Source organism: Mercurialis annua, linkage group LG7 (genome assembly GCF_937616625.2).
Source record: "Mercurialis annua linkage group LG7, ddMerAnnu1.2, whole genome shotgun sequence".
NCBI classification, from domain to species: domain Eukaryota; kingdom Viridiplantae; phylum Streptophyta; class Magnoliopsida; order Malpighiales; family Euphorbiaceae; genus Mercurialis; species Mercurialis annua.
In genome coordinates this window covers 3,921,276-3,944,211 of record NC_065576.1, presented here as the reverse complement: position 1 = coordinate 3,944,211, position 22,936 = coordinate 3,921,276, and the positions used below count along the sequence as shown (strand labels likewise).

General features: G+C 32.7%; 1 protein-coding gene across 1 annotated transcript; it reads right to left on the bottom strand.

Moving 5' to 3' along the window:
• Positions 1–6,361: 6,361 nt before the first annotated feature.
• LOC126657559 (caffeoyl-CoA O-methyltransferase-like) lies at positions 6,362–10,084 on the bottom strand. Its single transcript, XM_050352264.2, has 6 exons — positions 9,935–10,084; positions 9,661–9,777; positions 9,477–9,556; positions 9,238–9,382; positions 7,380–7,511; positions 6,362–6,797 (listed from the first exon to the last, which is right to left on the bottom strand). The coding sequence occupies exons 1-6, from the start codon at positions 10,010–10,012 to the stop codon at positions 6,504–6,506; spliced, it is 846 nt and encodes a 281-aa protein (XP_050208221.1). The 5' UTR covers positions 10,013–10,084; the 3' UTR covers positions 6,362–6,503.
• Positions 10,085–22,936: the final 12,852 nt, after the last annotated feature.

Here is a 22,936-nt window from a genome sequence, read left to right as displayed (position 1 = left end):
TTTAAATCTTTTAAAAATTATTAATATATTTCAATTCATTGTCTTCCAACTTTTCAAATGTATATGCTTCACAATTGAATGCCTAATTAAAAAATCGTCAATTGAAACATCCCATGGTTTGTGTAAACTATGATTTCATATTTTGACAATCTGGCATTGTCATTTAGACACAGTCGAATTGATTTTAAAAAATTAAATAGATTTCGGCAATTTTAAAAAAATTATGATAAAAAATATTAGATAAATCTTTATAAAGTAAAATGAGCTTCGTTTTTTGACATTATTACTATTAGAGTAATTTAATTTTATGTTTTCATGATTATTTATAAAATTCAAATATTGATTAAAATTACTCTAATTTATAATTCTTCATATTTTTAAAATGTGAAATCTTGATGCATCTCTTTGCTTGGGTTGGGGCCCTTTTATATGCATTTCTTTTTCTTATAAAAGAACATATAGATTGCTTTATTATTTAAAAGGTCACATACTTTGCGTGATTAATTAGCCAATTAATAGTCAAATATGATTATAAAATTTCGTTTATTGAGTTCCTGTAGATATATTATACTACTGGTATCTAATAAATACATATTAATTTTTTTAATTGTAATAAAATAATTTACAAAGAAAGATTTAAATTTCCATCTATAAATATAATAGGTGTTGTGGGTATTTCTCCATTTGACGTGGTCATGCTATGACCTCCTCTATATTTTCATTTCATTTCTTAAATCATTATATTTGAATAATTTTCTTTGAAAAAAAAAAAAGTATTCATGTGCTTTGTAAAAAATGTACTGCTATCTTTTTCTTTTGGTACAAGAAAAGAGCCAAAATCTAAAATAAGTTAATACGCAACTAGTCATTTATAAGATTACAATTTCTTATGCTGCAACCAATATTCATAAAAAATAAGGCCTTCAAAAGCATCTCGTTCCCAATATTTTAATTTAATCTAATATTTTTTTTTAAAGAAAATTATTGATCTCACGTACTATTTCACACCTTGAGCAAAATCTTTAGTTCCTTCCCTGTCTATTGTCACTTCCAACTTTGGATACAGTATTTTTATAAATAAATTTAGATATTGTAAAAATATTTTTAGCTAAATAATATATGTATAAAAATAGGGAAAGGTTAAAAAATACTTAATTTATGTAAAATAATACCAAATATATGGTTGTTATTTTTTTCTTGGGACTAGCACTTATATTCGTTAAATAATTACCGTAGCACGTGATTCATTCAAAAAAATTGGGACAATACGTACCTGCAGTGGTTAATAGAAATTTGATTGTGCACGCGTCATCCAACTTGGTGACGTTTGTTGGAAGAAAGAAGATTAGGCAATGAGGTGTCATCATTTCAATCTATTCAACTTAATTTCTTTGAAAAACATGAAATCCACTTTTATTTTTATTGCATTTTCTTGCTTACTGCGATAAGCTCAATGTCTTTCATATAAAAATTTATTAATTATTTTAAATAATAAATATGCTAATAAAATATCTAAAATTTTATGTTAAAAATGATTAACTAATTTATTAAAAAATCCAAAATTTTAAAATATATATTTAGCTATTATTTTATTTTATAAAATTTTAATTTTAATTACTCTTTCAGTTTTTCAAAAAAAAAACTATTTTTTTAATTTTCCGTTAAATCTAACTAAATTTGTATTGATTATATTAATAAAATAACATACATATTATAATTAAAAATATTGAATCTTTTACATTTGTTGATATTATTTAATTAATTAATTTAATTTTAAATGAATTAAATATCATTTATTAATGCACAAGTATAAATTTTAAATTAAATTGTTTATTAAAATTATATGAAATTTATGTCTAAATTAAAAACAGCGAGACCAATTTATATACTAAAAGTTTATAGATAATATACCAAAAGCATACTTTACAATTATTTTGATATAATAAAATATACACAAAATATACGTAAAGTATACTTATTATTTTATATAAAGCATTTTGACATTACAAAAAGAATACAGAAAAAAGATTGAAAATATATATAACAAATATATCATTTTAAATAATTTCTATCGAATTCAAAATCCAACATGACATAAGCTAACAAAGTATACACAAAAAGTACATAAAGACAGAAAGTATACAACAAATATTAGAACTGAATTTGAAACAACTAATTATCAAATTCTAAACCAAACATAATATTTTATATACTTTTTATATATTTTTATTTTTATTATCCGTATAATAATTTATATATTTTTTTATACTTTTTATATTCATTATTTTTATAAATTATACACAAACAGAAAGTATACAACAAATATTAGAACTGAATTTGAAACAACTAATTATCAAATTCTAAATCAAACATAATAATTGGTATATTTTTTATATATTTGTAGTATATATTTTTATTTTCATTATCCGTATAATAATTTATATAATTTTTGTATACTTTTAATATATTTTTTATATAATTTGTGATTGATTATTTCTGCTTACATAATGTTGTATACTTTATGTATAATTTTGGTATTCTTACTATATTCAGAGGTCTAATTTTTTACATAGCCAAACATAAATAAACTAAAAAGCCACTCAGCTACACTTATAAGGCCATGAGAAGTCTGCCTAATGCTTTTATAAATCTAACTATTAGTTGTTTTTGCTTACATACTGCGGATCGATGGATCCAATTATAAGTTGTGACTTAGGTATACTTTTTGTATGTTTTATGTATACTGTAATTTAATAATCCGTAATCGCTTGCAACTGCTTATATAATATTATATTCTTTATGCATATTTTATGTATACTTACAAAATTTTACAGACTTTATGTATATTTTATGGAAGTCAAAATGGGGGAGAAAAATCAAGCAATTTTATCTTTAATTGAGGAATTCACCAAGTCAAAATATTTTTGTGCAAAAACAGTATACACACCAGTTGATATTAAGAGTGATATGCAAGAGCAGTTTGGTCTCACTATGAATTACAATAAAGCATGAAGATCAAAAGATATTGTTTTGGCACAAATTAGAGGAAAACTATCAGATTCTTATGGACAGCTTCCTAACCACTTATACATGATCACAGTCATAAATCCAGGATCAACAGTTAATATTCAAACAATTGAAGAAATAATCTTGTAGCTTCTTTATACTATTAACAGATTCGTTGTATACTTTATGTATACTTTGTGTATTCTACAGAAATATAATTCTCTACTAGTACAATTTTGTATACTTTGTGTATATTTTATGTATGCCGTTTCATCTTGTGTTTTTCTTCTTACTATTTACCATGTTTTGGTATACATTATGTATTTTTGTCTACTTTCAAAAACAACTTTCAAGTTTGCATCCATAGCTCTTGAAGCTTCAAGAAGAGGATGGGCATTCGATAGCACCCATGAATCAATTTGCATTGCAACTCATAATGCTTTATCCTCAAAAACCTTCCAAAGCAAGTGGCAGAAAAAAGAGAAAGTCGTGCATTAGTCAGTTTTAATTTAATATTTAAAATCACATCAACACCCATATTTGTAATTGATTCTTTTACTAAAATAATGTTCAACCTCAAAATACGGATCATAATGCTACATCATAGAACACTGTAAGTGCAATTTATATAGAAAAAAATAAATATATACATTAATAAAACAATGATTGACATATTGTTAATAACAATTCAAAATACTTGTGTTGAAAGTAATACAAAAAGAATATAGATAGTAGACTTAAAGTATACAACAAATGTTAGAAAATCGTTTAAAACAATTTTTATCAAATTCTAAACTAAATATAACATAATCTAACAAAAGTATACAAAAAGCATGTCGAAGAAAATATAGAGGAATTTTGGATGAATTCTATCATTTTAATCACTAAATTGCGTTAACATATAAAAAGAAATAACATACTAAAATTATATGAGGGTATACTAAAAATATACACAAAGTATACTATAATAAAACAACAACAACAATAGCTGCAGAAAACAACAACAGCTGCAGAAAACAGCAGTAGTAAAAAGATAAAACAAAAAACAGCAGCAACATGAAAAAAACAACATCAACAACATCATAATAAAACTAAGTAATTCTATAAATGTGAAATCGATTGAAATCAATTTATAGCAAGAATCGGCTGAAATCGATTTTTAGCTGAAATCGATTTAAACCGACTTCAATCAATTTCCAAGTGAAATTGATTTCAATCGATTCTAAAAATTTAATTAAAAATAACCAAACCCATTAAATAACAAATAAAGAGCACGAATTCACACTATCGGTAATTAATAAAACAACAAAACAAGCACTAGTAGCTAAAACTAAACGCTTCATGGAATAGGTGCTCGAAAAAGACGATCAAGGAAGAAACAATAAAAAAGGCATCTTAGATAGCAGCTGATCAGATGACATCGGCTATATATTGGAGGAACGCATCGGCATATCAGAGGACAACATCGATAGTAGATTGAAGTACGACGTTGGTAGAAAATCAAAGGACGGTGTCGTTAGTAAAACAGAGGACGACTTCAACAGTAGATCTAGCTTGAGAATGAAATTAGGTTAAAGGTGAAAATTAATGAAGAAAAAAAAAGATCTGTACAAATAAAGAGAGGGAAAAAAAGAGAGAAAAAGAAGAAATTTTATAAGAAGATAAGAGAAGAATGGTGAAAGTGGGAAGTATGTGCATAGAGAAAAGAAAAAAGAGATATCACGTGTTGGGCCAAATAAAATGAGCTCATTAAGTATAAAAACTTGATTAAAGTTTTGGATCCAACAAAAATAAAAAGGGACGATGACAAAAGTACCTAAAATTTTAAAAATATTTATAAAAGTACCTGTAAATTTTTTTTATTTACAAAAATACAACTGATTTAAAATTAATTACAAAAGTATCAAAAAATGAAAATTAATTATAAAAGTACGATTTGTATAATGTCGGTATAATTATGGTATAATTTTGGAATATTAAAACTATAAATCAGATAATTTAAAAATAATATTTGGTTTATTATTGGTATAATTTAAGTATATTTTTGGTATATTGATTATAAATTTTTATATATATATTTTCTAGTTGATAACATGTATTTTTTTTATGTGTATTTTTCACTATAGTTGGTAATGAACTAGAGAATTTGTATACTCTTGGTATACTGATGGTATAATTTTGGTATATTATTAATTTAATTTTTAGTATACGATTTGATGTAATTTTGGTAAATTTTTATTTAATATTAATAAAATCTCAGTATGTATAATGTTGGTATAATTTTGGTACAATGTTGATATAATGTTAGTTTATTAGTATACTAACATTATACCCACAGTATACACCGTATGTTTGATATTATTTTTTATTTTTTTGTACTTTTGTAAATATTATTAATATTTTTGTAAATAAAAAAAGTCAACATATATTTTTGTAATTTTTTTTATCTTTTTTGGTAAATGGTGTAATTTTCTCAAATAAAAACTAACTACTTTTGGGAATATTTTATTAAAACAAGTGATCTCTCTAATTTCCTCCAAAAAATATTCAAAGTTAGTTCTTAGAATATTTTGCCAAAACTTGGTATATTTAAGATTTTCTTTGGGCTTTTAACATTGAAAAGTGTAGGCTGGCCGTGAATTAGATGGGCCAATATTTCGGCTCGGTTTGTTAAATCTTGTTTACCTAAACCAATACATTTATTTAAGTTCTAATTCATTCTCAAAATACAATAACATCCGTTTACATTTTGAATAAAAAAACAGACTTTTTATCTAAAGATGATTGTATTACACCGGTAAAAATTCAACGATAAAAGTCTCAAATCTAGCTACAATAATTGAGTTGGATAGTACGAAAACAACACGGGCTTCTTGACAACATAAGTGTTACTCAATACAAAAATTTCACTAAACTAAATTTAAAAATAAATTTAACTAAGTGCACACAAAATTTATAAATTAAAACAATTAAAAAAAATCTATAACATATACATAAAAAATAATATTCAAATTGTATTACATTTAAATAAATCTTTCAAACAATAATGAAAAAAGTACATATTACAACGGTGATCGATTTCTAGAGATGGCAATGGAAGTTGGAACAGAATGGAGATGGGAAAGTCATCTACATTCCCATCTCTATGTCTATAGGGAATCCTCATCCACATTTCCACTTAAATTCTAGTTTTAAATTAATATTGTTAGAGCATTATCAACTATATTTAAATTGTAATAGTATTAAATGTACAAGGAAATATGCAAAAATATTTTTTTAGTGCAAAATATGAGATAATAAATTGAAATAAAAATACTGTAAATAACTTGAGATGATATAAATTTCATTTTAAAAAAAAAATTAGATTGGAAATGCTTAGGTATAAATATTCTAATTAAAATCATAACTGCCCTGAGACTTAAAGCAATTGTTCAACAATCTGTAATATGTAAAATCATACAACAGCAGCACACGACAAATGAAAAGTTTAGGACTAATCAGCTAATGCGGCGGCACAGAGTAATCCCATCGCCAATTGGAAGCTGGCAAATCTCAACCCTTGGATCAGCAGCCAAGGCCTTGTTGAATTCCAATATATGATCCAAATAAAACCTCACATACTTCTTCAATGGTGCATCAGCTGGTGCGACCACAGCACCAGTCCATAGAGTGTTGTCGTATCCGATTACTCCTCCGATCTTCACAAGCTCAATTGTTCTTTTGTGATAGTTAAGGTAATTGTCCTTGTCAGCATCCACAAAGATGAAATCAAATGTTCCATGATAATTTCCCTGCAATTTTTTCATTTCATTTTTAATTACTATTTATTTATTCATTTATTCATTTATTTTCTTATTAACAAGTCTCATTAATTAATCAAAACCGGTGATTAAAGAGCCGAATAGGGGAGCCCGATTGAACAAAAAAACAGCCAGATATTCGATCCGATTTACGTTGAAAATTGGAAATTACCTTGGACCGGATCAAACTAATTGACCTAAACCTAATAGTTGATTGAATCAATGATTGAACTAGTTAAACCATTAACCAGATAGATTCTAAACTTATATTTAAAATTCAATTCTTTAGATATAATCTACTCAACCGAAACCTGGTAGCTCATCAGTTCCACCATCACATTCGGGTTTTAAAACACTGATCAAAATTGTATTATTATTTTATGTTTTGAGAAAATAATATTTTCCTCATAATACGTAATTGAAAAAGTCATTTACAAGAAGAATTTCAGTCATTTAAAAACAATTCTGTAATTTCTCAATAGTTTTTAAACATAAAAAGAGAATTAATAATTTGGACCTAATCTTAAAATAACAATAGCAATCTTTCAATTATGATTTAAATATGGCACTTACTTCTTCAATTAATTGATCAAGAACAGGAAGAGCAGGTCCTTCTTTAAAGTCAATCTTGTGAGCAACGCCAGCTTTTTGAATGACTGGTAAACCTAATTCGTAGTTTTCACGATTGATGTCCATAGCCAATATCTGAAACATTCATCACTCCATCATTCTACACAAACAATTTGTTTTACTATTTTAATTTCTTTTAGCTCAAATTACATTTAATTTATCAATATATGAATTGTCGTATTTTTCGGTTGTTCATGCTATCCTAAAAAATACTACTCCCTCCGTCCTAATAGAGTTGTCCACTTTGCCTTTATCACACAGTTTAAGAAAAGCAATCATTGTTCATGGATTTTATAAATTTTTCCTTACTTTTCTTTTCATACCCCTATTTAATATAGAGTCCACTTTCAATTTACTCATTAGTGGATTTTAAGTAGGGGTAATATAGAAAAATTGAATGTAAAAGTTAGTTACTTTTTGAAAGTGGACAAGTATTTTGGGACAAATTTTTTTCTTAAAGTGGACAACTCTATTGGGACGGAGGGAGTAGTAAACATGTGAAGAAACACCTTTATTGACTAATAATAGTGGCATTATACTAATGTTTTGAAATTCTTATTTTTATAATATAAATAAATAAAAAAATTATTCATTACGTAGAATCTATAGTTCACGTTAACTTGTAACATGTTTTTTATTATATTTTTAAATAAATATATCTTATTCCAGATATGTGTTGATTATTTAAATAAAATAATAAAAAATTGTGACTATCAAAATGAATAATATTATAAAAATATAATGTCACATTATTGAGGGAGATAATTTATTTGAAGCATAATATAGTGCTCGCCATCATCATTCACCATGCGGGTCAGCTCAAACCTTGCCAGATCATAAGTGAACAAAAAAAACAAACGTGTATAGTTGTTTGAACCGGAATGAATTAAAAATAAATCTTTGATGGTTCCATTTTTATTTTTTATGAATAGAATTATTGTTTTATAGAAAAATACAAAAACAAAAAAACAGGATCTCATGTGGAAATGCTTTGGAAGATTCAAAATAAAAGATATAGTGATTTTTGCTGGATATTAAACTCCTTGGGTCACTAGTGTTATCTCGAATTACATAATGATCATTAAATTTTATTTTGTTATAAAATGGTCACTGAACTATTCTTTTTATTACAAAAGGGTGTCACCCATATAAAACGCATCGTTTTAATGCTTAAGTTGTTACAAAAAAAATACTAAACTTTTCATGAATTACAAAAAAGTCATTGAGTTATACTTTTTATTGCAAAAAGGTCACTGAACTATGTACCTTTTTGTAATTAAAGCTTGCCATGTAAGCAAAAACGTTGCGTTTTATATGAGTGACACCTCTTTGTAACAAAAGATATAGTTCGGTGACCATTTTGTAACAAAATCAACTTTAATGATCATTATGTAATTCGAGATAATCCTAATGACACAGGGAGTTTAATATCCGATTTTTGCTATTAAAGAAACATGAAGAGACATAAAAATGTTGAATTTTGAAATTAGAATATATTGAATAAAGTTTCATTTTTACCCCTCAAATTTAGCAGTAAAGATTAAATAAAGCTAATTTTGTGGCTTTTGCTTCTATAATGGTCAGTATATTAGAACTTAAATAGCAGAGAATTATTGAAGTGTCGTGTATAAAATACAGTTGAGTGGATAAAACGAGCAGAAATACTCAGTTTTAAAGATGTTAACGTAATTTCGAGATATTTTAAACTATGATCGAGTAGTAATTTTCTATGATTGAAAATATCAAATTATTTTCCGATCACAAAATACTATCATAACGGTTCGTGCCGTCATTTAATTACCTTGCCGTCTTCGGGGAGAGCAAGAGCAGTAGCAAGAAGTGAGTAGCCAGTATAAACACCAATTTCCATAGTGTTCTTCGCATTAATTAGCTTCAGCAGCATGCTCAAAAATTGGCCTTCATCAGCTGAAGTTGTCATTATATTCCTGTTTTAAATATCAAACATAATTAATTAATTAAATCCTGATAATAAAATACAGATTTATCAATATTAAAATGCATTGAGATTTGTTTAATTACCATTTATGATTTGCTGTTAATTCTCGCAGTTCTTTCATTGCTTCAGGCTCCCCGGGATAAACACTAGTTTCAAGTATATACTGCAAAAAAAGCAAAATCAGATATGATTTTTTAGATAATTTCTTGTAATTAAATTACTCTGATCAAACTGCAAAAATTCGAAAATGGACAAGAAAAAGCTTGCCTGGTAAAGAGCATCACTCTGTAAGAGACTCTTATGTCCGATTTCTTGGTGCCCGGCGGCTTGGTTTTGCTGCTCATGATCCACTGTTTGTTCAGGTTCCTTATTTTCAAGAATATCCTGCAAGAAAAGTAAGGAAAAATTATAAAAATAGCCTAAAACCGGTCAAAAATTTTAAAAAATGTTTTTATTTCATCGTTTTATCGCTTTCAGGACGCTCGAAAACAATCAAATTGTTAGTTAAAGCTAAACTATAATGCTGAAAAATATGGTTTACCTTGTAAATAGCTAGACTCTGTTTGATATCAGTGTGGCTAGTTTGCTGATTTTGCTGCTCTTCCAAACCTGGAGCCATTGTTTCTATTTGATAGCTAAGTAATTAGGTCTTATTTTATTCTTTGTTTTTTTGTTTAATGTTGTGAGTTATGAGATAACATTGTCTAAATTTATAGATGGAGTTAGTGGCTGGTAGTGAGAGGGTGTAAATGTAATTATTCCAGAAAATATTAAATAGTTTTTAATTATAAAAAATAAGTGGTTGGAATCTAAATTTATTCTATTTGAGTATGAATTTATATTCTGAACTTGTCACATCTAACCGTTAAATAAATGATAATCTTTCCGTCTCACTCTAATTGACAAAATAACTAAATTAAATAAACAATACAAACTGATAAATGATATAAATAGTTACTTTTATATTCTTCTTTTGATAATAAAACTAACTAATGTTATTAGTATATTAGTTAAATTCTTATTAAATATTAATTATTTTTTCATAAAAAGTTTAATTTTCAATGAAGATAAAGATGAAAAATTAAAAAATAAAATTATAATTATGTTAGTTTTGTCAATTAGAATAGTTCACCAAAAACTCCATATTTTGTCAATTAGAGTGGGACGGACAGACTGCATCATTTTAGTATTTTAATTTTTTTTTTTGAGAATCAATTCGAACTTTATTAAAGATCCAAAGCAGTTACATTTGTGAGAAACTCAGGAGAATGACAGAACCACTCCTGATGACCTGACATGGAACGGGCATTTTGCGCTAATAAATGCGCTGCCTGATTCGCAGATCGTCTCACGAACTTAAAAATAACATTACTAAACTGCTTTGCCAAATACGCACAATCACCTATTAGAAAATCCTCAGAACCCTCTGGATTTCTAATATCGAGAATGACATCCATTGCGTCAGATTCGATAACTACATTCTGACATCCCTTCAACCAACTCAGAGCTTCTCGAATTCCCATGGCTTCACTAACATACGATGAAACATTACCACTAAATCTCACCTGTCTAGCTTGCACCAGATTTCCATTAGAGTCACGAACCACAATCCCTACCCCTGTACCATGACTATTAGAGAAGTTTGCCGCGTCTATGTTAGCTTTAAGCCAACCCTGTCTTGGCGGCATCCATCTGATACTACCATCACCTTCCTCCATCTCCATCCCGCTGAGTTTATTTCCAGAAGTCCTAGCAGCCGACCATGCAGCCAATTGAGAAGCTGCTGCTGACAGAATAGAGCCTGCCGAACCCGCTTTCTGCTGCCAAACAATGGAATTCCTGTTCAGCCATAAATTCCAGCAGACCATCGCAATCAAAGCCTTCTCCTCCACGTCCTGAACTGATAACCAGCTGCCAACCCATTCCTGAATACTCGTATCCTCCGCCATATCTGGGACCCGAACTGACCTCCAACAATCTCTCGCGACAGAGCACCACATCAACAGATGTTCAGCGTTGTCAACCCCATCAGTACAGACTGAGCATTGGTCAAAAATGAAGACCTTACGACGTGCCAAAGCTGCAGCAGTAGGAAGAAAATTCTTACACACCCTCCAGATGAAGTTACGAACGTGGAGAGGGGTCTGCAGCTTCCAAATTTCACCCCAAACATCACTACACTGCCCAGAAAATTCCCCTCTAATAGCTCGATAACAACTTTTAACTGTGAACTTCCCTTTCAGCTCAAACCTCCACCGCCAACCACCATCAACATCACGGCTGCTTAAAGGAATATTTAAAATATTTCAACATCCACATCATTAAACATATCCCTAAGCAATCCCTCATCCCATGCAACACCCTCCACGTCCATAAGATTGTTAACAGTAGCCATTTCAAGAGACTCCGGCATAGGGGTAGTAATGCAACCCCTTCCTGCACTGCCGAGCCATGGACTACCCCACACAAGAGTTTTATGCCCGTTCCCAATTTTAACTCTAGCTCCATCATGCATCACCTTTTGAGCCTCATAAATACTACGCCAAACGAAACTAGGGTTCGACCCTAGCTTAGCTTCAAGAAAGGAGGACTTTGGGAAATATTTGGCTTTGAAAATCTTAACCATAAGGTTATTATCTACATTAATCAACCGCCATGCTTGACGAGCCAGCATGGCTATATTGAAACTTCGAATATTTTTGAACCCCATACCTCCATACTTCTTAGGCTCGCAAAGCTTGTCCCAACTAGCCCAACAAATACCCTTCCTCCTCACTTGATCTCTACCCCACCAAAACGAATTTAACATTCTCTCAAGCTCTTCGCAAAGCCGAAGAGGAATTAAAAAAACGTTCATGACATAATTTGGAAGAGCTTGCGCTACCGACTTAATCAACACCTCCTTACCTCCGCGAGATAAAAATTTGGAATTCCAGCTTTTCATTCTATTCCACATTCTATCTTTAATAAATCGAAAAATAGAACATTTGTTCCTTCCAACCAACGCCGGAAGCCCTAAGTATTTACCATCTTCTTTTCCTTCTTCGACATTCAAAACAGCCTTAATACTCTCCCTCAACTCCAAAGATGTGTTGGAACTAAACAAAATATTGGATTTTAGAAAATTAACTTTCTGACCAGAAAGATTCTCATAAGTATCCAAGACTCCTTTAACTGCAGCCATCTCATCCACCGACGCCCGAAAAAAAAAAAACTATCGTCCGCAAAAAATAGATGACTTACCGAAGGAGCTCCTCTACAGATCGACACTCCATGCAATCTACCCGCTAGCTCTTCTTGTGCAAGAAGCAGGCTTAATCCTTCTGCACAAATTATAAATAGGTACGGTGATAGCGGGTCACCTTGACGCAACCCCCGACTAGGAATAATCGGGTTCAACATATCACAACTGCCAACACTTGTAAACTTGACCGATCTAACACAAAACATCACCAAATGAATCCAGTTTTCGCAAAAACCCAGTTTTCGGAGCATACTATCAATAAAATCCCATCTAACTCTATCGTACGCTTTGCTCATGTCAATCTTCAAGGCTGCCATCCCATTTTTTCCCCTCCTCTTACATCTCAGATAATGCCCTATTTCATAGGCAATGAGAAAATTATCTGTGATAAGTCTGTTCTCCACAAAAGCACTTTGGGTCTCAGAGATTATACGGGGCAAAAGCTTCTTCATACGGTTTGCCAGGACCTTAGAAATAATTTTGTAAGCAACATTACATAAGGCAATCGGCCTAAGATCAGTTACCAACTCCGGACAACTAACTTTGGGAATTAAAACTAGGGCTGTATCATTTAACCCATCACTAAAGACCCCATTTGCAAAAAAATTCTTACACAACTGCACAATATCATTTCCAACCACCCCCCAAAATTTCTTGTAAAAAGCCGGATTGAAGCCGTCTGGCCCAGGTGACTTATCGTTATGCATGCTGAAAATTGACTTTCTAACTTCTGGCTCAGTTACAGGCTTCAACAAACAAACATTCTCCTCAACCGAAACTCTTGGCTCAATATCCATAAACTGCAGGATTTCAGCATTATCCTCTGTGAATAGGTTATTAAAATACCTCACAATAACACCATCCACCTCGGTTTTATTCGACCTCCACTGTAATACCCCAAAATATTTAAGTATTTAATTGGACCACGTGTCCAGTGTTAAGTCGCTAGAATGGCGATATCAGAAAGATTTCCGAGAAATTAGGATAAATATTAAATTTTAGCAGGACGGACTCGAAAGGATTATTGTGAAAGATTAATATTATATTTCAGTTCTAAAAGTTGGAATTAGAATTGGAAAAGAAAAATACTAAGAAAGTTGCAAGATAAAGTAGAGGGACTAAAATGGTGATTTAACCATATAAAACCCGAAGGGATATTATTTCGCCAAGGTCCGCGAAATGTTTTATAGATTATGTGGTAAAAGTTTTGGGTCAATCGGAGACCTTTTAAAATTTGGACGCGGATACGTTTTGGGCTAAATTGTCACTTTTGAGAAGTTTAAGGGCGAAAGTGTAAATTAGCCAATTAAGTCTCGAGAATAGTAATTAAAAGATTATTGACGGAAAATAATAATTTTGAGTTAGTATTATTTATATGAATATAAATAATACGAAAGCAATCGAGTTAAAAGAATAACTTAACCATTTGGTTAAATTAGAAAGTTTAAAAGAGAAATGGTTTAAGTTAAAGAAATGAAGGATCAAAATGGACAATTAGCCAAGATATACATAATAACTTTCCTTAAGAGTAAGGAAAGGAAGTGATGATCAGAGGAAGCGAAAGTTACAGAAGCTTTCGACGATCGATTACGATCCGTCGCCGTTTCGCCGTTTCTCGTCCAAATCGCGAGTTCTTTATATCGATTCGTTCAGAATTCGATTCTCTATCATCGCTAAGCTTCAAATCGAGGTAAGCTTGACGTTTTTATTATGAGAATTGATAAATAAGGGTTATTTCGTTTTAACGAATTAAACGAATCGTAATCGCGTTTCTATTGGCGTTTTTGATGATATTTGAGATGGTTATTAATGGAAATCGTGCTAGAATCGATTTTGGACGTTTAAGCACGTCGGAATTGGCCCGGGGAATGAACCCCGGAGCTGCACATCGGCAGCCGTTTGCTGCACGAACGTGCAGTACACGCTCGTGTAGCAGACTGCACGAACGTGCAGTACACGTTCGTGTAGCAGACTGCACGAACGTGTAGCACACGTTCGTGTAGGACACTACACGAACGTGGAGCACACGAACGTGCAGCGTACTGCTGCACGAACGTGCAGTACACTGCTGCACGAACGTGCAGTCCTTCGCCGAGTGAGGATTCCTGATTTGGGCTTTCTGGGCCCTGACGCGACGCAGAAACTCGATTTCAAACAATTTCACGTCGTGTAATCAATCGTGATTCGATTGAATATCAAAACGTAAACTAGGACGTTTAAAAGAGAAAAGTGTGATTAAGAGATTATCAAAGTTAAGAGTCGTATTTGAAATACGATTGTGTTAACCTAAGTTTATAACTTAGGAATTTGAATACTAAATCAACGTTTATGAATTAAACGTATAGGTAACTCGATTAAGTAACTGACGTACCGACAAGCTATCAAGCCAGTTAGCGGGAGTGGATACGTGATTGGACAACGCATGGAGCTTACGCTTGCGGGATTATAATAATGCAGTTTTGGATAGCGGTCACTGTGAGTGGCAATTTACTTTCGCGTATTATTAGTATAAAAGTTATCTTCATATATATACGTATATTGTTTATACGCATCGCATTACCTATAATTGATTGAAATGTTATATGTTTACTTAATTTCTGTATACGAGAACTAGTATGCGATCCGAAGAAACTAGCTACCTATTGGGTGTCAATAGGCTGTGTGATCACCAGTACCGAGTCGGTCTAGTATGTTTGCATATGAGTGATGAATTGATATAACTCAGCTGGAAGCTGATGATGAATATGATTTAGATACGCAGAGTGAACTCGGCTACGGTGTAGCCTGGAAGTCCCCGTATCTAGTGGCTGGGCCACCAGCGAGTTGGACTCGCAATTGATATTTACGATTGAGTTGAATGATATATGATTATTCGAGAGATGTGTCACATGCTAGGATATTAGTTTCGTACGGATCAAATACATGTTTATATGTTTTATAATATTGTTCTCTTAAGATGCGATGTTATATTTTTATAATACTGTTAGTAAATGTCAACTCACTCAGTATTTCCCAAAATACTGACTCCCTCACAGTGTTTTATTTCAGGTGACCGGAGTCGGATCAGACAGACCATCTCCTTTGTGTCGGCAGCCTTTTGGCTTACACAAAGTATGAGTTTTATAGAGCTGCAGTAGTCAGTAGGTGTCAGTATAAGATTTATGATTTAATTTCAAACGGTATTGGAAAAATAAACTCTGATATAGTTTTATAAATAAGTTGTTTATAAAGATGGTGTTTTATCCGTTTGAATTGTGTACCAATTGCCTTAAGAGGAATTGGTTATGTTTGTGATCAGAAACAGGGCGGTGCTGGATATGAGATATCGCTCGGTAAGACCCTGGTTTCTAAGAATGTGTTCGCGAATGTTTTCAGAAAAGAAATACGATGTTTTAATAAATGTATTATATATAGTAATATGTTTTAATCGCGAAAAATTTATAACGGTTTTAGGCTTGCTACGGGTTTCGGAGCAACCACTCCCATTCCCTAGCGCCGGTCTCGGCTCAATAATTTGGGTCGTGACAATTGTGGTATCAGAGCAGTTGGTCCAGTTACCTCTGCTAATATGAGTCTTGATAGTTAAGTGACCTAGGAACTACTGCAGCTATAGAGTTGAGTTCTGTCTGATCCAAGTGGTTTGCATTGTCGTTTTGTGATAAGTAAGATTTATTGGTATGTGAAGTGCTTGTTTGTTTGTTGTGACATACGTATGTGAGATACACGCGCATATTTTGTTTTCGATAAGGTATGCATATGTGATATGCATATTTAGATGGAATCTCGGGGAGATGCAATGCCCCCTATGACTAGAATATAGTTGATGTTACTATGACTCGATAGTAACACGTATGTGGTTGGCATTGAATAACGCCAATATGCTTTCGAATTCGATCGATCGAAGTGTCAAAAAGGAGAATGAAGAAGAAATGCAAAGTTACAAAAGTTGAAGAACTTTCCAGATACAGAGTTTTAAGGTCTAGAGAGCTTACAAAACTTAAACTTTATAACTTTCTAAAGTTTTTTTGTTTAAACGATTTTGAAAGCATAATTGTGCCTAGACCCGTGATAGTCATTGTATATAAATGCCACGACATTGATAGAAGTGCATCACTACATACATTGCTAATGAAAAGAACAATGAATGAATACATGCATTAATAGAACATGCATCATATGCATTACGCTCAGACCAAAAAGGTGAGCTGTGGCAACTCTTTGGGGATGAGAGACGTCATCACCCTAGTGCACAATTTTGCTAAAATTTCAATGGAATTTTGATTTAAATCTCGAAATGAGATGTTTTATTTGAGAAAGTTTCCAAAGAGTTTTGTTTTTATGTAAGTATACCTAGACCATAACTCTGTGAAGGAAGTGAAGTACTCGCGAGCAAGCTGCGATCAAGGCTACGAGAAGATCGAATAAGTATAATTGCGAGAACATAGAAGTTATGCTTTTAGGATATGAACTTAGCCTTGATTAAATAGAATAATATATGTGCCCAGATAATGAAGCATATCTGATAAATGACGTATAACACATGTGTGTTATACGTAGACATTCTAATGTTTGATTAAGTCCATGTGAGTGGAATGCTCGCAAGACTTAAGATGCGATGCGTAATCAAGAAAATCTAGGGGACACTGATTTTCTTGAATTCGGTCAATATAGATGCTTATAGCTACGATAGTAATATGCGTTTAACATATACAACGCGAGTATATGTTTTGGCAATTGGCTAGTCTACGATGAGTCAGAACACTCAGAAGACTTCCAATAAGAGACGTAACCCTAGAAAGTTTAAAGGAAGGAGACGTCTCTAGAGTCCAACGTACGTGGGCGTCGATTAGACGTGAAGATTAGTAAGAATTATATTTTAAGGAATTTATCAGTATTCCTTTATATAATCGCTATACTATGAACAAAGAACTGCACGATCGCGTGCTGTTGCACAACAAGTATATGAGGCGCGGGAAGAAGATCGAGGTAACAAAAGTGAATGCACCATAATCCTATTGGCTAGTAGAGGTCAAGAACGAGATAAAAGTCAACGAGAACTTAGTAAAGTAAAGTGAGAATATATAGGCATTGGAAATGACGTAATAACCCGACGTCATTATGGATTAGTTAGCTGTAAAAGCAACTGATATAAGTAACTATGTGTCAATAAAAGGATGATGAGTACAGAGATAGTATCAACGTAAAGAAAGAGACACCTATAAAGGTTTGATAATGGTATGGATAAGTTAAAGCTAAAGGAGTTTAGCGGATCAAGTGGTATGCCAAAACCTTTAGAAAAAGTAAAGTAAGATGTTGTATACATCGAGCGGATGACGGACAAACAATAATGTCAATAAAGATGTCGATGAAAGGTTCAACCTATAATTAGTTCCGACATGCAATTGGAGCGGTGAAAGACCAAATAACATGAACTAAGTTTGTGACCCGATTTGGGAAATTCTTTCTACCATTAATTCCGATAAGGAATAATCGGGAAAAATCAAGGTTATTAGACCAGAAGATATGGTGTAAATGAACAGTTGAAGTATACGATAAGAAAGATCGAGACATAAATAACAAGAACTGCAATCGGTGGATTAAGAGTTGAAACTTCCACCTCAAAGATTCGATTATGAAACGAATTAGTAAAGCGTAAAGGTGTAAAGGATTAAAAGGTGTCAGACAAGATCAAACTTGTTTGATACATTCCCAGAAGCGGATCCTCAGGAAAAGGACTTCGGAGAGGAAGAATTATCAGACGAATCTGATATTGAAGAGTACTGGAATGAACATTCCTGATCCAGCGTACGGAAATATCACAATCTGAGGAAGGATGCAGAGATAGCTCTGAATCATATAAGGAGGTAAATGCGCTCCTCCTCACAAGGAATGCTACCGGTAGGTCCACTAATTTGCGGCGTACGGTCAAGGGATTACCAAAGGTACATGACGTACATGATAAAGTATAAAGACGCAAAAGAAGGTTATGAATAATAAGAAATCAGTTAAAGTAAGCAGAGTTAAGGAAAGTACGGATAACCGCGTATATCGCAAGAAACTTGATAAGAGTTATTGAGGAATGAAAAAGAGAAAGTCACGTGAAAAGATGACGAGAAGATCAAATGAATTGAATTCTATGTAGTCGTTAACGCATAGAAACAAAAAGGGATAAAGATGATAGAGTCATATGAATGGATCCACTGACAGTTAAGATGTCAGTAAAGGGTACAGTATGAAGATATATAAGTAATCGAGAGTGTACTACGTCGATATTGCAGGCAAAAGAAGCTGCGACCATTACTAATTGGTAATCGACGTTCAGAATGCCGAAACAAGAAATATCAGAAATACGAAATGCGATAGAGATGACATCAGCATATGATCGGCTTACAGACGGCCATGATGACAGTACGAATACGATAAGACGATACGTATACGATTAAGAACGCACTACGTCGGGAAAATTCAGATAAAGAAGGCCACAACTCTCAATTAATGATCAATGTTGTGGATATTAAAAGCGAGTAGTACATGATGTACGAGATGCGCTGAGGAGGAAAGCAAAGACTGCACTAGAAGATGATTAAGAAACACGATAAGAACGTGAATTAGGAACGCAATAAGAGTACCATAGGATCATAGCATTTAGACTATTGATCCTATTGGTTAACTAAGGACAAGAAGTCAAAGAAAGTAACGAAGAAGTATACCTACGATATGGACAGAAGTAGAAATTAACAAGTTGGAAATGAATACACAGTGTACATTGAACAAATCAGGAGTAGGACTTCAACGCGGCGACAATTGTTGTCCCACTATTATGAAGATCGTGTAAGTAACAGTTACGCTCAAATCAAGAAGATTCGCAAAGAAATTGAATATCTCTTTCTTATAGGATATTAAGCAGTAATGTGCAAGTATCTGTAGTATAAAGAAACATCACGTAAGACTAACAATCTTTAAAAGATGTTAGCGATGATCGTAAAGTAAAATAGAGGACGGGATAACAAAGACAGTTATCCAAGAATGTAACGAATGAGAGATGAAACATATTGATGTAAAGTAAGAAGAGATAAGAAATTTCAACAGTTAGTGCATTGCATTTAGGGACAAGGAAGTAAGTCAACAAGGATACGACTAAGGAAGCAGTACATAAGGTACAAAAATATAAAAAGAAGAAGATCAAGTAAGTCCCTGCAGGGAAAGCAAAGACATTATAAGGATGCATCATGAGAAACATCTCATTGATAACCATTGATAGACTACGATAGCAAAGGATGAAATTGCATAAGGTAAGCATATAAGACCTACGGGGAAAATGGATAATGGAATTAAGTTCCCAGCCCCAAAATTAATATCAATTAAATGATGGTAAGAGTAATGCGAAAGAGACTACATAAGGAGTGAAGTACAAGTCATTTGAGTGTTTACATCACTCAAAAAGGAACGATGATAGGATTAGATATATTGGAGAAATGTAAGGAGTTAAGAACGAAAAGTCGTAAATGCAAATTAGTGAGTTGTCTACATCAGTCAGACACAAATAAGAAATTGAGCGACGAGTATTATTACCTTTAATGAAAAGACATCATTAAGACAAACTATCATTGGGCTTCAGTTATAAACTGAAAGTCCAATTACAAGGACAAGAGCCTATAGTATTGCATGTTAAACAAAGAACAGATGAAAGAGTCATGTATATAAGATCAAAGCGAAAAGATTAAAGATGAGGGATCACGAGGCATCAAAATACACCTGACATCACGATAGAGGAAGGTAGTAACATGAAGATCGTCAATGACGAATGACGTTATGGTACAAGAAGCAGATAGCTGGAATGATAATTCCACGCACTAATAAGCGTGGTGAAGTGAACATGGTGTACTTATTATGAAGAGAGTTCAAGATGTTAATGGTTTAAGATAAGTTAAGAAAGTGTATGAAAATTCGAGGACGAATTTTTATAAGGAGGGAAGAATGTAATACCCCAAAATATTTAAGTATTTAATTGGACCACGTGTCCAGTGTTAAGTCGCTAGAATGGCGATATCAGAAAGATTTCCGAGAAATTAGGATAAATATTAAATTTTAGCAGGACGGACTCGAAAGGATTATTGTGAAAGATTAATATTATATTTCAGTTCTAAAAGTTGGAATTAGAATTGGAAAAGAAAAATACTAAGAAAGTTGCAAGATAAAGTAGAGGGACTAAAATGGTGATTTAACCATATAAAACCCGAAGGGATATTATTTCGCCAAGGTCCGCGAAATGTTTTATAGATTATGTGGTAAAAGTTTTGGGTCAATCGGAGACCTTTTAAAATTTGGACGCGGATACGTTTTGGGCTAAATTGTCACTTTTGAGAAGTTTAAGGGCGAAAGTGTAAATTAGCCAATTAAGTCTCGAGAATAGTAATTAAAAGATTATTGACGGAAAATAATAATTTTGAGTTAGTATTATTTATATGAATATAAATAATACGAAAGCAATCGAGTTAAAAGAATAACTTAACCATTTGGTTAAATTAGAAAGTTTAAAAGAGAAATGGTTTAAGTTAAAGAAATGAAGGATCAAAATGGACAATTAGCCAAGATATACATAATAACTTTCCTTAAGAGTAAGGAAAGGAAGTGATGATCAGAGGAAGCGAAAGTTACAGAAGCTTTCGACGATCGATTACGATCCGTCGCCGTTTCGCCGTTTCTCGTCCAAATCGCGAGTTCTTTATATCGATTCGTTCAGAATTCGATTCTCTATCATCGCTAAGCTTCAAATCGAGGTAAGCTTGACGTTTTTATTATGAGAATTGATAAATAAGGGTTATTTCGTTTTAACGAATTAAACGAATCGTAATCGCGTTTCTATTGGCGTTTTTGATGATATTTGAGATGGTTATTAATGGAAATCGTGCTAGAATCGATTTTGGACGTTTAAGCACGTCGGAATTGGCCCGGGGAATGAACCCCGGAGCTGCACATCGGCAGCCGTTTGCTGCACGAACGTGCAGTACACGCTCGTGTAGCAGACTGCACGAACGTGCAGTACACGTTCGTGTAGCAGACTGCACGAACGTGTAGCACACGTTCGTGTAGGACACTACACGAACGTGGAGCACACGAACGTGCAGCGTACTGCTGCACGAACGTGCAGTACACTGCTGCACGAACGTGCAGTCCTTCGCCGAGTGAGGATTCCTGATTTGGGCTTTCTGGGCCCTGACGCGACGCAGAAACTCGATTTCAAACAATTTCACGTCGTGTAATCAATCGTGATTCGATTGAATATCAAAACGTAAACTAGGACGTTTAAAAGAGAAAAGTGTGATTAAGAGATTATCAAAGTTAAGAGTCGTATTTGAAATACGATTGTGTTAACCTAAGTTTATAACTTAGGAATTTGAATACTAAATCAACGTTTATGAATTAAACGTATAGGTAACTCGATTAAGTAACTGACGTACCGACAAGCTATCAAGCCAGTTAGCGGGAGTGGATACGTGATTGGACAACGCATGGAGCTTACGCTTGCGGGATTATAATAATGCAGTTTTGGATAGCGGTCACTGTGAGTGGCAATTTACTTTCGCGTATTATTAGTATAAAAGTTATCTTCATATATATACGTATATTGTTTATACGCATCGCATTACCTATAATTGATTGAAATGTTATATGTTTACTTAATTTCTGTATACGAGAACTAGTATGCGATCCGAAGAAACTAGCTACCTATTGGGTGTCAATAGGCTGTGTGATCACCAGTACCGAGTCGGTCTAGTATGTTTGCATATGAGTGATGAATTGATATAACTCAGCTGGAAGCTGATGATGAATATGATTTAGATACGCAGAGTGAACTCGGCTACGGTGTAGCCTGGAAGTCCCCGTATCTAGTGGCTGGGCCACCAGCGAGTTGGACTCGCAATTGATATTTACGATTGAGTTGAATGATATATGATTATTCGAGAGATGTGTCACATGCTAGGATATTAGTTTCGTACGGATCAAATACATGTTTATATGTTTTATAATATTGTTCTCTTAAGATGCGATGTTATATTTTTATAATACTGTTAGTAAATGTCAACTCACTCAGTATTTCCCAAAATACTGACTCCCTCACAGTGTTTTATTTCAGGTGACCGGAGTCGGATCAGACAGACCATCTCCTTTGTGTCGGCAGCCTTTTGGCTTACACAAAGTATGAGTTTTATAGAGCTGCAGTAGTCAGTAGGTGTCAGTATAAGATTTATGATTTAATTTCAAACGGTATTGGAAAAATAAACTCTGATATAGTTT

Bases quoted from the DNA above. Each gene is read 5' to 3' on its own strand.
- LOC126657559 (XM_050352264.2), bottom strand. From the start codon at position 10,012: ATGGCTCCAGGTTTGGAAGAGCAGCAAAATCAGCAAACTAGCCACACT. The intron at 9,557-9,660 runs GCAAGCTTTTTC...CTTTTTTTGCAG, and splicing joins AGAGTGATGCTCTTTACCAG to TATATACTTGAAACTAGTGT. The intron at 7,512-9,237 runs GTAATTAAATGA...TGAATGTTTCAG, and splicing joins CTCTCCCCGAAGACGGCAAG to ATATTGGCTATGGACATCAA.